General features: G+C 45.1%; 1 protein-coding gene across 5 annotated transcripts in view; it reads left to right on the forward strand.

Moving 5' to 3' along the window:
• The window catches only part of gk5 (glycerol kinase 5), a 30,962-nt gene extending 19,647 nt beyond the window's left edge, over positions 1–11,315 (forward strand). For all 5 annotated transcript variants that reach the window (XM_061796957.1, XM_061796955.1, XM_061796956.1 and 2 more), the window contains 5 exons: positions 4,005–4,099; positions 7,222–7,325; positions 7,421–7,480; positions 7,666–7,799; positions 8,506–11,315. In XM_061796957.1, the coding sequence (XP_061652941.1) occupies positions 4,005–4,099; positions 7,222–7,325; positions 7,421–7,480; positions 7,666–7,799; positions 8,506–8,702 (590 nt within the window). In that variant the 3' untranslated portion in view covers positions 8,703–11,315. The remainder of the gene's footprint in view (positions 1–4,004; positions 4,100–7,221; positions 7,326–7,420; positions 7,481–7,665; positions 7,800–8,505) is intronic.
• The last annotated feature ends 3,221 nt before the right edge of the window (positions 11,316–14,536 follow it).

Consider the following 14,536-nt stretch of genomic DNA (forward strand, 5'->3'; position numbering starts at 1 on the left):
ATGACATATCTGTGGAGATATTTTGGCCCACTCCATCCATCCATCCATTTTCTACCGCTTATCCGAGGTTGGGTCGCGGGGGCAGTAGCTTTAGCAGGGACGCCCAGACTTTCCTCCCCCCAGCCACTTCATCCAGCTCTTCCGGGGGGATCCCGAGGCGTTCCCAGGCCAGCCGAAAGACATAGTCTTTCCAGCACGTCCTGGGTCGTCCCCGGGGTCTCCTCCCATTAGGACATGCCCGGAACACCTCACCAGGGAGGCGTCCGGGAGGCATCCGAATCAGATGCCCCAGCCACCTCATCTGGCTCCTCTCGATGTGGAGGAGCAGTGGGTCTACTCTGAGCTCCACCCGGATGACCGAGCTTCTCACCCTATCTCTAAGGGAGAGCCCGGACACCCTGCGGAGGAAACTCATTTCGGCCGCTTGTATCCGGGATCTTGTTCTTTCGGTCACGACCCACAGCTCGTGACCATAGGTGAGGGTAGGAACATAGATCGACCGGCAAATTGAGAGCTTCGCCTTTCGGCTTAGCTCCTTCTTTACCACAACGGACCGATACAAAGTCCGCATCACTGCAGACGCTGCACCGATCCGCCTGTCAATCTCCCGTTCCATTATTCCCTCACTCATGAACAAGATACTTGAACTCCTCTACTTGGGGCAGGATCTCATCCCCGACCTGGAGAGGGCACGCCACCCTTTTCCGACTGAGGACCATGGTCTCAGATTTGGAGGTGCTGATTCTCATCCCAGCCTCTTCACACTCTGCTGCGAACTGCTCCAGTGAGAGTTGGAGATCACGGCTTGATGAAGCCAAAGAACCACATCATCTGCAAAAAGCAGAGATGCAATACTGAGGCCACCAAACCGGACCCCTTCTAAGCCTCGGCTGCGCCTTGAAATTCTGTCCATAAAAGTTATGAACAGAATCGGTGACAAAGGGCAGCCTTGGCGGAGTCCAACCCTCACCGGGAAAGAATCCGACTTACTGCCGGATATGCGGACCAAACTCTGACTCCGGTCGTACAGGGACCGAACAGCCCGTATCAGGAGGTTCGGTACCCCATACTCCCGAAGAACCCTCCACAGGACTCCCAGAGGGACACGGTCGAACGCCTTCTCCAAGTCCACAAAACACATTTAGACTAGTTGGGCGAACTCCCATGCACCCTCGAGGACCCTGCCGAGGGTGTTGAGCTGGTCCACTGTTCCACGGCCAGGACGAAAACCACACTGCTCCTCCTGAATCTGAGATTTGACTTCCCGACGGACCCTCCTCTCCAGCACCCCTGAATAGACCTTACCAGGGAGGCTGAGGAGTGTGATCCCCCTGTAATTGGAACACACCCTCCGGTCACCCTTATTAGAAAGGGGGACCACCACCCCAGTCTGCCAATCCAGAGGCACTGTCCCCGATGTCCACGTGATGTTGCAGAGGCGTGTCAACCAGGACAGCCCCAGAGCCTTTAAGAACTCCGGGCGAATCTCATCCACCCCCGGGGCCTGGCCACCGAGGAGCTTTTTAACCACCTCGGTAACCTCAAACCCAGACATAGGAGAGACCGCCTCAGAGAACCCACACTCTGCTTCCTCATGGGAAGGCGTGTCGGTGGAATTGAGGAAGTCTTCGAAGTATTCTCCCCACCGACTCACAACGTCCACAGTGTTGGTGGTGCACTGCTTTCCTCTCCAGAGACGGCGGATGTGGACCAAAATTTCCTCGAAGCAGTCCGGAAGTCTTTCTCCATGGCCTCACCAAACCCCTCCCATACCCGAGTTTTTGCTTCAGCGACCACCAAAGCTGGATTCCTCATGGCCAGCCGGTACCCATCAGCTGCCGTAGGAGTCCCACCAGCCAAAAAAGCCAGATAGGACTCCATCTTCAGCTTGACGGCATCCCTCACCGTTGGTGTCCACCAACGGGTTCAGGGATTGCCGCCACGACAGGCACTGACCACCTTACGGCCACAGGTCCGGTTGGCCGCCTCAGCAATGGAGGCGCGGAACATTGTCCACTCGGACTTGATGTCCCCCGCCTTCCCCGGAACATGAGCAAAGTTCTGTCGGAGGTGGGAGTTCAAACTCCTTCTGACAGGGGATTCCGCCAGACGTTCCCAGCAGACCCTCACAATACGTTTGGGCCTTCCCCCACCATCGGAGCCAACTCACCACCAGGTAGGGATCAGTTGACAGCCCTGCCCCTCTCTTCACCCGAGTTTCCAAGACATGCGGCCGCAAGTCCGATGACACGACCACAAAGTCGATCGTCGAACTGCAACCTAGGGTGTCCTGGTGCCAAGTGCACGTGTGGACACCCTTATGCTTGAACATGGTGTTCGTTATGGACAATCCGTAATGAGCACAGAAGTCCAATAACAGCACACCGCTCAGGTTCTGATCGGGGGGGCCGTTCCTCCCAATCATGTCCTTCCAGGTCTCACTGTCATTGCCCACGTGATCAATGAAGTCCCCCAGCAGAATGATGGAGGCCCCAGCTGGAGCGCTCTCCAGCACCCCCTCCAAGGACTCCAAAAGGGTGGGTACTCTGAACTGCTGTTTGGTGCAGAGGCACAAACAAAAGTCAGGACCCGTCCCCCCACCCGAAGGCGGAGGGAGGCAACCCTCTCATCCACCAGGGGTGAACCCCTCGCTCTGGCCCACTCTTCCTTCAGAATTGTTTGAATTCAGCAAAATCATGAACGGCCTTTTTAAGGTCATGCCACTGCATTTCAATCGGATTCAAGTCTGGACTTTAACGAGGCCACTCCAAAACCTTCATTTTGTTTTTTTAAAGCCATTAATAAGTTAACCATCTGGTTTCTCAGGAGGGGGAAGCAATGCACCATCAACACTGTGTATAGTGGGGATGGGGCGCTGCTGCCCTCGACTCGAGACGTTGTGAGCCGGTGGGGAGAATACTTCGAAGACCTCCTCAATTCTACCGACACGCCTTCCCATTAGGAAGCAGAGTCTAGGATCTCTGAGGCAGGCTCTCGTATCTCTGGGGTTGAGGTCACCAAGGTGGTTAAAAAGCTCCTCGGTGGCAAGGCCCTGGGGGTGGATGAGATTCACCCGGAGTTCCTAAAGGCTCTGGATGTTGTGGGGCTGTCCTGGTTGACATGCCTCTGCAACATCGCGTGGACATCGGGGACAGTGCCTCTGGATTGGCAGACTGGGGTGGTGGTCCCCCTTTCTAATAAGGGGGACCGGAGGGTTTGTTCAAACTACAGGGGGATCACACTGCTCAACATCCCTGGTAAGGTCTATTCATGGGTGCTGGAGAGGAGGGTCCGTCGGGAAGTCGAATCTCAGATTCAGGAGGAGCAGTGTGGTTTTTGTCCTGGCCGTAGAACAGTGGACCAGCTCAACACCCTCGGCAGTGTCCTCGAGGGTGCATGGGAGTTCGCCCAACCAGTCTACATGTGTTTTGTGGACTTGGAGAAGGCGTTCGACCGTGTCCCTTGGGGAGTCCTGTGGTGGGTGCTTCGGGGGTATGGGGTACCGAACCCCCTGATATGGGCTGTTCGGTCCCTGTACGACCGGAGTCAGAGTTTGGGCCGCATATACGGCAGTAAGTCAGACTCGTTTCCGGTGACTCGTTTTCCGCTGCCCTTTGTCACCGATTCTGTTCATAACTTTTATTAATCATGCTTGGGTGTGATCAGTGAAAATTAACCAAAAATTGTGATTAGCCAAAATTAATTAATGACATAAGAAGGGGAGTAATTATTTTTTCACACAGAGGGAGGTTACTTTGAAAAGGTTTTTTTTGTCCTTAATTAATATCACTATTTAACAACAACATTTTAAGTTCAGTTGGGTTATATTTGTCTATTTACTGTTGTTTGACGATCTTAAACATTAAAGTGGGGAAACGATGCAAAAATATAAGAATTTGAGAAGGGGAAAGGGGGGGGCAATACTTTTTCATGGCACTGTATGACACCTAGAAAAATCCACCATTGTGTAAAGCAATGTGATAGCTTTGTTTTTGCGTTTGCAGATCTGTTCTATGACGTGAAGCATACCAGCCCTATGGCATACAGCGTGAGTGACTCAAACGGTGTGTGTTTCGTCCCGTCTTTCAGCGGCCTGCAGGTACGAGCACAGTTTCAACGTGAGAACATTTGCCTGATGAATGCAAACATTTTATGATTTATTTTTTATTTTTTTTCCATGTCTGATACCAGATTATCCATCTTTTCAATCCATTTGTCCCTGTAATATATTTTTGGTCTTTTTTTTATTTTCCTCTGCTCCCTTTCTGAAGTGGCCTTTGTAAGTGTGCCTTTTGAATATTAATAACCAAAGTACTATAATGTGTTGGCAGATACCAATGAAGGCATTAGCAGTGTTTGGAATTATTCCCTCATTCCGTACTCCCTAATCACTAATCACAGTTTTTCAAAATATGAGACACGACATGGCTAAATTTTACCTTGACATACCGTATTTTCACGACCATAAGGCGCACCGTATTATAAGGCGCAGTCTCAGTTACGGGGTCTATTTCTGTATTTAACACATACATAAGGCGCACCGTATTAAATAAAAGCAGGCATGGTAAAACATACGCCAGCTTAACACATACGGTAGCATGCATGCACGCTAAAGCAATGTTTTTAAAAAGGCAGCGGGAGCAAAACTGAGTTCGGTACAAGTATTTAACAATGTACTCACGTTATTTTTTTATCAACCCTCATCCACAAATCCATCAAAGGCCTCATCTTCTGTATCCAAAATGAACAGCTGGGCAAGTTCTCCATCAAACACGCCGGGTTCCCTCTCGTCATTGTCGGAGTCAGTCTCGTTGCCGTGCAGCTACTTAGAAATGATGTTAGCTTTTACAAAAGCTCGAACAACAGTACAAGCAGACACGTTAGCCCAAGCATCCACAATCCATTCACATATGGCGGCGTAACTCGCCCGGCGTTGCCTCCCAGTCTTAGTTGCACTTGGTTTTTCACAGCGGCTGTGAAATGGGCACGCATGGAGTCACAGATCAACTGGGACGGTGATGCGTGGGAAAAAAACATCTGGTCTCTTTACGTACACCTCACTCAGCCACTCTCTCATTTTCTCCTCGTCCATCCAGCCCTTTTGATTGGCCTTAACGATGACTTAGGCTGGAAACCTTTCTTTAGGCAGCGTCTTCCTCTTAAAAATCACTATAGGTTGCAGTTTCTGTCAATTACCATGGCAACCAAGCACAACAGTAAAAGCCGACTTCTCGTACCCCGTTGTGCGTATCGCTACCGTGGTGGTCCTCTTCTTCTCTACAGTGTGGTTCACCGGGATGTCAAAAGTGAGCGAAAGTGACATGGACAAGGCATGTTGGTGATGTGGTTGGGCTGGATGTGTTTGTCGGCAATCTTTTTCCTGCAGTAGGAACGGAAGATGGCCAGCTTTTCCTTGTAATCCGCCGGAAGTTGCTGCCCCACGGTAGTCCTTGCCCGGATGGATGGATGGCGCCGTTTCATAAAACGAAAGCACCAAGACGGACCTCCTTGAAAATGTTCAATTTTCATTTCTTCTGCAAGCGTTATTGCCCTCAGTCGAATGGTGACTGTAGAGACGCTTCTCCCGGCTTTTCTTTGCTCATTAATCCATTGCTCGAGTTGGTCTTCCAACTCCGGCCACCTCGCCTTGTTTCCGCGGAAACTCAGCTTCGTTTTCTTGACTTGGCGAAGCTCGTTTTCCTGCTTCCTGCGCTTGCGAACCATGGATTCGTTGATCTTGAATTCTCTCGCGGCTGCTCGATTCCCATGTTGCTCCGCGTAACTGATAGCTTGCAGTTTAAACTGTGCTTTGTAAGCGTGTCTCTTCGTAGGTGCCATTTTCGAGGGTCCTTCGACAAACCAATGTTGTCAAACCAAACTTCACGCGCACCCTTCCCCCTTTACGTCCGCATGCTGTCCTCAGTCACGTCCGCCTTTCCTCTATATAAGCAGCGTGTTGGCAGGAAATGCTCCCAGTCAGTCAAGCGGAGCGCTCATCAAAGTCACACATAAGGCGCGCACACATTACAAGGCGCCATTTTGGAGAAAATGTAAGACTTTTAAGTGCGCTTTATAGTCGTGAAAATACGGTACTAGAAAATATTTGAGTGCACTTCAGACTCACACTTCTAGATGGCGCGAGGAAACTTGAAAACATCTGGTCACCATCCACATGGGTTTCCTTGCAGTGTAAGGACAATATCAGTTGGGGGCAGTAGTGTACCATTAAGCGGGGTTGCCAACCGGCAATTGACCCCACAGAAGAAGAACAGGGAAGGACAATACATTAGGTCCAGGAGTGTTATGCGTTCGCATTTTTCGTGTTAGCAGGTCCTGTGGAGAGCAAATGTTATTACTGTGTGTTTTTATTCGTACAATACTGTTGACTGCAAATTTTTTATAATTTTTTTAATCAAGTTAAAAGAAACATTTTTGTGTTTTTTGACTGGGATGAAACTTTCATTCATTTCAATGGAAAAGGTGCTTTGAGATACGTGGGTTTCAGGATATGAGCATAGTCACAGAATGAATTGAATTTGTATCTCAAGGCACTACTGTATAGGGATTCGTATATAGTGGATTTTATAGTTCACTCATCAGTCAAATAAAAAACATACAAAATTACGTCATTGCTGCCACATAATTACAACGTACCGGATCGACGTCTGCTTGTGGACCTTCTTTAAAAATATTGAACAAAATTTAGTTTTAAGATGAACGTATTTTCCAAAATCAGATAGCTGGGATTGGCTTCAGCAGCCCGCGACCCTAGTGAGGATAAGCGGTAAAGAAAATGGATGGATGGATAATACAAACAAAGCACTCTGTGTCCATCTGTGTTGATACATTGGTCTATTTATATTTATGATATTTTTGCACAACTCATGAATTTGTTACTTGCCGAAAATCACGCTATACCCAGGAAACTGAAATGGAAAATCATTTGTCTGTATTGGACAATGTATCATGGTTTTATATTGCTTTTCTAGTGACCATCGTTCATTCACTACTTTTCAAGGTGCATTGTGGGATAAATTGAGGGCGCTGTATAGGGATAACCAATACTCGTCATTACACATTTAAACAGCACTACAAAAATGTGAACTCACTTTACAAGGCACTTTGTAGTAGATGGGGAGTGATTCCAAACACTGTAGATTAATATACCTGTAGATTAATGATTACTACTTACTGTTGAAATGTTACATTTTATGCCCAAAGGCTCCTCTGAACGACCCGAAAGCTTGTGCCTCCTTCATGGGCCTCAAACCTTCCACCACCAAATGCCACCTGGTCCGTGCCATTCTCGAGTCCATTGCCTTCAGGTGAGTCTTTTTGAGGAGCCGCAGTGTTTTGCGTTGAACAGACCGAACATTCTCTCCTTTGTTTGTGCGTGTGTGTGTGTTTTTTTTCATTGCAGAAACAAGCAGCTATATGAGACGATGCTAAGAGAAACTAACATTCCCGTTACAAAGATCAGGTAGAGTTCTTTAATGGCACCCCCTGTTTATTCCATTTTACGAGCCGATATCCCGTTAACAGGTTTGGATTAGCGCCAGAGACTTCGGGTTCTCTGAATGTAGATTAGATTTTACTGGCAATGAATTACAGCTCTGTACGACGCAGTGTGGCTCAGTGCATTTTCCCTTGTTGTTTGCCTCTCAGGGTGGACGGTGGGGTTTCCTCTAACGACTTCATCATGCAGCTCACCGCAGACCTGTTTGGTAGAAAGATAGAAAGAGGCCAGCACCATGAAATGTCCTGCTTGGGGGCTGCTTTTGTAGCCGGACTTGGTGTGGGTATGTTAGTAGGTTTTTAAATTATTCTTCTTTAACAAGGAACGTAAGTGCTTAAGTTTCTTGTTAGGGAAAAAGAAACATCTTGCAGAATAATCTGATTTAATACAAATTCAGTCTGAATTTCCACCACAAGCACTGACATTTGACCTCCAAAATATCCCCAATACAAATTCATCCTAATAGTATAGTTGCACTTAGCACTTCTAGGACACAAGTAGACCAGGGTACAAGTCTATTAGGAGACCAGGATGCAAGGACACAAGTAGACAAGAAGACAAGTCCAATATGACACAAGGACACAAATCCTCAATGTCAGTTTGTTCTCTATAAATATTGGTCCTGATAATGTTGTTGTTTTTTCCAGTCTGATCAAAAGTCTTTTTAGCTGCCGACTGTCTGAAGAGGAAAAATCTTCCGTAGCTCTGTAAACTGCTTTCCTATTAATTATTTATGTGATGCAATTCGATTTCAAGACAGTATACATCAATTACAGAAGATGCATTTGTTATGATGCCATAATTAGGTCTTTAAAAAAAATGCTGGTATCTGGATAATATCAATTGTGGTGTGTGTGTCTAATGTGAGGTAATTATATTTTCTCAACAATCGCTGCCCTTCTTCTGGTGGCAGCGTGATCCTTCTACTGTCATTCTTGAAGTCAGCATGTCCAAACGCCCCTAATCATCATCATCTTCTGTCCTTGCAGGCTACTGGCAAACCTGCGAGGAGCTGAAGAAACTTCACAGCGCGAGCGACGTATTTTGCCCTGAACGAGCGCCCAGTGACTGTGCTGCTTCCGAGCACACACACGATCTCCAGAGATGGGAGAGAGCTCTCCGACGCTCCATGTATTGGTACAAGCAACCCTGCCACAGGATGCGCTCACAGAAGAAAAGCGACTGAAACCTTTATTGAAGAAGTCTGATTGTGCTATGCTATTATGTCCGGTATACTTGAAAACACACGAGGACCCAGATCGCAGCAGAGACCACACATGAATTGTTTCTCATGTAAAGATGTGATTTCAGGTCGCATACTGTCAGTGACCCCTCAGGTTACAGTATTTCATCAAAAATGGACCACAAAGTTGCACACTGTTCCTCACAGGGGCGCTAGTATATGAGGTAGTCCCCTGCTTCAACCTTACGAAGCCCCAGACATTAAATGGGCAAAAAAATAAAAACTATCACTACAATATAGATATAACGTGCAAAAATTACGAATTTATGGCCACAAAATACTAAATTGGTGCCATAATATATTTGTGGCCACGAAATAGGTATAATGTTTACACAAAAATAATAATTTGTGGCCACAAAATAAGAAAATTGTAACCAGAATGTACTCAGTTGGAGCCATGAAATGGGGGATAACGTGTGCAAAAAAATGCTCATTTGTGGCCACGAAATACTAAATTTGGGCCACGGAGTAGTTATTACGTGTGCGCAAAACACTAATTTGTGAATTTTATATCTTGGAATGACTGGGTAGGCAAATGAAGCACACCTTCACGAGAACGTGCATTCTCGACATGGTGGGCTTGATTTGCTTCCCCAACTGTCCAGGATTAAAAAATAATAATAATAAATAAATAAATCATTTGCACCATCCCATGTGGAGGAAGTAAGTCAGATGTGTCGCTTTTTTCAATGTTACAGTAGCACAGTGACTTTACACTATGTTCACTTTGGATTTTATCAGTCTGGACGCTTTATAGAACCAAGTATATTTTTGAAGCTAGTGACTACAGGAGCCTGACATTAAAGCTATATATGTAATTATGCAAATTTTAAAATGACTTCCTCCAGTCCGTGCCGTACACACATGCCCAAAACACATTACGTCTTGTTTTCTACATGTTATTTACTTTTTGATCTTCTAATACTAAGAATAATTTCTTATTGTGGCTTTTAGTGTGGGAACGTTCAAGGATCCTGGGTTGACTGGAATTGAGGCTAGTATGGAAAGCCGTTTGAGCATTTATCGATATCCTCGTTATCCATCTTAACACATTCACTGCCATTGACTGCTTTAGAAGTCAAATATCCATGTTAACTGGGAAGGCTGGCAGTGAAAGGGTTGAGGTCCATGTACTATTACTTTCTTTGTCCTCACTAGTAAGACAATTTGGTGCACTACTAGAATGACTGTCTTACTAGAAACATTTATTATACATGCTACATTGTTAACTAGAAGAACTAGTAGTACTAGTAGCATGAATTTGTCAACTAGTGCCCAGCATTGAATTGTCTTTCTGATGAGGACAAAGAGCATACTAGTACTATGGACCTTAAGCTAGAGATCAAGGATAAGGAGAAAAAAAAAAATGCTCAAATGGTTTTCCCTTGGCCAACACAAAATGTGATAGCCTCGATCAATAATTTGGTATTTTTGGTTGAAATGGGCTCAAAATGTGGAGGCAAATCATGCAACATACCTGACCAAAAGACTGCATTGTGACAGAGCCTTCGGAAGCCATTTCCTGCCATATGTTAATAATTTAAAAGCAGAGTGTGACTCAATATACGTGCACTTTGACAAGAGTTTTGGGCTGCTGGGAGCCAGTCGCTTGAGCGTGTCTGCACATCGCTGCGTTATTGTGCTCTCAAACGCAACAAGCAAGCCTGACACTGACCTCGCACGCCCTCCCAAACACACTCGGCGCGCATCTAATTTTTTGTTTTGTTATTAAATACAGTTGCAGCAGCAAAAAAAGAATATGTACACGTTCCACACTAAATGAAGGGGTTTTTGCATTCAAATTTTGATGATACACTATATCCATATGAGGTGCCGTATGAATAATTTGTCTCTCACACACAAAAAAACACATGCAACAAAAAAAATACCTCGCACACCTAAAGAACTCACGGTCAGCAAAGAAACCGAACAACATAAATCACCAATCACCAAAAAACTCCCACTCACACAAAAGAAAACTCACACTCCAAAAGTTCCCATGTAAAAAAAAATCTCATTATTCATGTTCACCCAAAGAACAACACACCACAGAAACTCACACACACACCCCAAAACACACACACCCAAAACACTCCTGCTGCAAAAACCTCATACAACGAAAAAAACTCTCACATTCATGAAAGAAAAAAAACGGATGTACCAAAATAAGTCTGCCAATCACACACATTTTGTGTTGTTCACAATGTTAGCAAAGCTATGGAATCACTCATTGTAATAGCACAAAAGTCAAACCAGTGCTCAGTTGTTACATACAGAAATGTATTGCGTTATAAACAACATGTAACATAATATACTGTATTCTTTCTTATTTTTACAAGAACACGGCATGGCGGACGACTGGTTAGCACGTCTGCCTCACAATTCTGAGGATGCGGATTCAAATCTGGCCTCGCCGGTGTGGACTGTATATAATTGACAAGCGAAATTCATTTTTACTTATGTACACTGAAATAATTAAACACTGCATAACTTACTGAAGTAATCTGTCACAGTTATTTTTTTCAGCTTTGAATCAATAAAAAATATTCATTTCTATATCCTGAAAGTTTTTATTTTATGGAAAGCATTTTTTAATGTCGCCACAAACATTACCAGTGTTCGCTGACTTTGGCTGACTTAGTTTTGTTTAGAAACACACAGCAGTGAGTTTCAATGCTCATACGCATGCACACTTATACAGGCACACAAGGCACAAGCGTTTACCATTATTATTTAACATTTTATGGCATTTATCTGGGAGAAAAATATACTTTTAAGCAGAAGCTCCTCCCGTCCCCAGAAGACTACAGTTTACCTGGCCTGCACTCTCTGGACAATAGTGTGTCGGATTCAACGGCTGCATATTACAATATTACGTCCAGTCAAGGACAGATACATGTTAAAAACATAAATGACTTTAAACTAACCATAACGTGACCTTAAATGCAAAGTTTATACGTTTTTCTTACCAATGTCAACGTCACTCCGTCCTAGTCCATGATGCATGCGCAAATTACACTGAATTAAAGAAAATCAACAAAATGAACATTTCAGTTCGGTGCCCTGCTGTAAATTTGAATTACAGTAAAGAGAAAACATTTGCATCATTTGCAAGCTAATATTTTTCAAAAATGTTTATTAAAAAAAAAACTAAACGAATAACAACTGTGTGATGCTTTTTCAGTGTACTGAGGTCTATTTCCGTCTGTGTTTTTTATTTGTACTTAAGTAATCAAGCTGAATCAGTACAGTGTTCCTCTGCTATTCGTTGGGATCCTGCTGCGAATACCGAAAATCGGCAAGTAAGCCGCTATATGTGGAACGTCACGTGACCAAAGCCGGAAAACAGGTTAGCAGACTTTCTGCTAACAAGCATGACAACGGTTTGATGACATGATTGTTTGAAGCGGAACTTGATAAAATAAATCTTTATGGCTGGTCTTTTCAGACAAACGTGAAATACATGTATATTATTTATTCAAACAATTATGGTATATATGTAAACACAAAGTCTAAACATTGAATATTGTCAACTTTGGTGGCTCAATGGTGACATTTTTTGTTAAAAAAAATACAGTGGGTACGGAAAGTATTCAGACCCCCTTACATTTTTCACTTTTTTATATTGCAGCCATTTGCTAAAATAAGTTCATTTTTTCCCCACATTGATGTGCACACAGAACCCCATATTGACGGAAAAAAACGGAATTGTTGAAATGTTTGCAGATTTATTAAAAAAGAAAAACTGAAATATCACACAGCCATACGTATTCAGACCCTTTGCTCAGTATTTAGTAGAAGCATTCTTTTGAGCTAATACAGCCATACAGTCTTGTTGGGAATGATGCAACAAGTTTTTCACACCTGAATTTGGGGATCATCTTCCATTCCGCCTTGCAGATCCTCTCCATTTCTGTCAGGTTGGATGATGAACGTTGGTGGGCAGCCATTTTCAGGTCTTTCCAGAGATGCTCAATTGGGTTTAAGTTAGGGCTCTGGCTGGGCCATTCAAAAACAGTCACGGAGTTGTTCTGAAGCCACTCCTTCGGTATTTCAGCTGTGTGCTTAGGGTCATTGTCTTTTTTTAAGGTGACCCTTTGGCCCAGTCTGAGGTTCTGAGCACTCTGGAGAAGGTTTTCGTCCAGGATATCCCTGTACTTGGCCGCATTCATCTTTCCCTCGATTGCAACTAGTTGTCCTGTCCCTGTAGCTGAAAAACACCCCCATAGAATGTTGCTGCCACCACCATGCTTCACTGTTGGGACTGTATTGGACAGGTGATGAGCAGTGCCTGGTTTTGTCCACACATGCCACTTAGAATGAAGGCCAAAAAGTTCTATCTTGGTCTCATCAGACCAGAGAATCTTATTTCTCACCATCTTGGAGTCCTTCAGGTGTTTTTTTAGCAAACTCCATGCAGGCTTTCATGTGTCTTGCACTGAGGAGAGGCTTCCGTCGGGCCACTCTCCCATAAATCCCCTACTGGTGGAGGGCTGCAGTGATGGTTGACTTTCTAGAACTTTCTCCCATCTCCTGACTCCATCTCTGGTGCTCAGCCACAGTGATCTTTGGGTTCTTCTTTACCTCTCTCACCAAGGCTCTTCTCCCCCAATTGCTCAGTTTGGCCGGACAGCCAGCTCTAGGAAGGGTTCTGATCGTCCCAAACGTCTTCCATTTCAGGATTATGGACGCCACCTTAAGTGCAGCAGAATTTTTTTGGAAACCTTGGCCAGATCTGTGCCTTGCCACAATTCTGGCTCTGAGCTCTTCAGGCAGTTCCTCATGATTCTCATTTCCTCTGACATGCACTGTGAACTGTAAGGTCTTATATTGACAGGGGTGTGGCTTTCCTCATCAAGTCCAATCAGTATAATCAAACATAGGTGGACTCTAATGAAGGTGTAGAACCATATTCAGGATGATCAGATGAAATGGACAGCGCCTGAGTTAAATATATGAGTGTCACAGCAAAAGGTCTGAATACTTATGGCAGTGTGATATTTCAGTTTTTCTTTTTTAGACGTAATTACAAAACACACCGGTTGTAGATGAGTGTAGGGAGTGCTTCCCATTGATGTGAGCACGCTCGCTGTGAGGGTTGCTATGGCAGCTTGTGGATGGATAGAGTGAGAACAAATGTGTGCGTGTGCGTGTGTGTGTGTGTGTGTGTGTTCCCGCTCATGGTGCTGGTATGGTGAAGGAGGCGCTAATTGAGTGCACTGGAATAAAAAGGGGATGGGGTGTTCATCAACAATGGGAGGATTGTGAGAGAGAGAGCACAGTGTACATTGTACAAATTTCTCCAGTATCGCTGCGCATATACCCCCCAATTTCCAACTGTTAGCAAGCACCCCACTCCGTCCTCTCTCGGCTTTTTTTCACTCAGTGCATCATTCAGGGAGGCGGACAGAACGAGCCCATGAATCAGTGCTGCCTGCTCTCACACTAATCATGGCCGTGCCGCATTGTATGAGTTGTGGAGGGGAGAACCCTGCCTTGCAACAAATTCAATCTGACAGCTCGAACTGGATGCACCACCACGACCACTAGCCTAACACCCCCCCCACCCCCATCCACCCCATATGAGCTGCATCCTTCATCATGGGTCATTATATAACCCCCTCCATTTCCTCATTCTCTTCTCTTTTCCTGACACACTGGTTGTTAAAGGGTGGCACATAGGGCTGCAAGTTGAGCTTTTTTTCCCTTTGTCAGTGTCTCATCCTCTTATAGTTGAGCTGTATGATGCCTCCATCACTTGGGGAGACGGGGGCATC

The sequence above is a fragment of the Phyllopteryx taeniolatus genome, chromosome 14, assembly GCF_024500385.1.
Source record: "Phyllopteryx taeniolatus isolate TA_2022b chromosome 14, UOR_Ptae_1.2, whole genome shotgun sequence".
In the NCBI taxonomy this organism is placed as follows: Eukaryota; Metazoa; Chordata; class Actinopteri; order Syngnathiformes; family Syngnathidae; genus Phyllopteryx; species Phyllopteryx taeniolatus.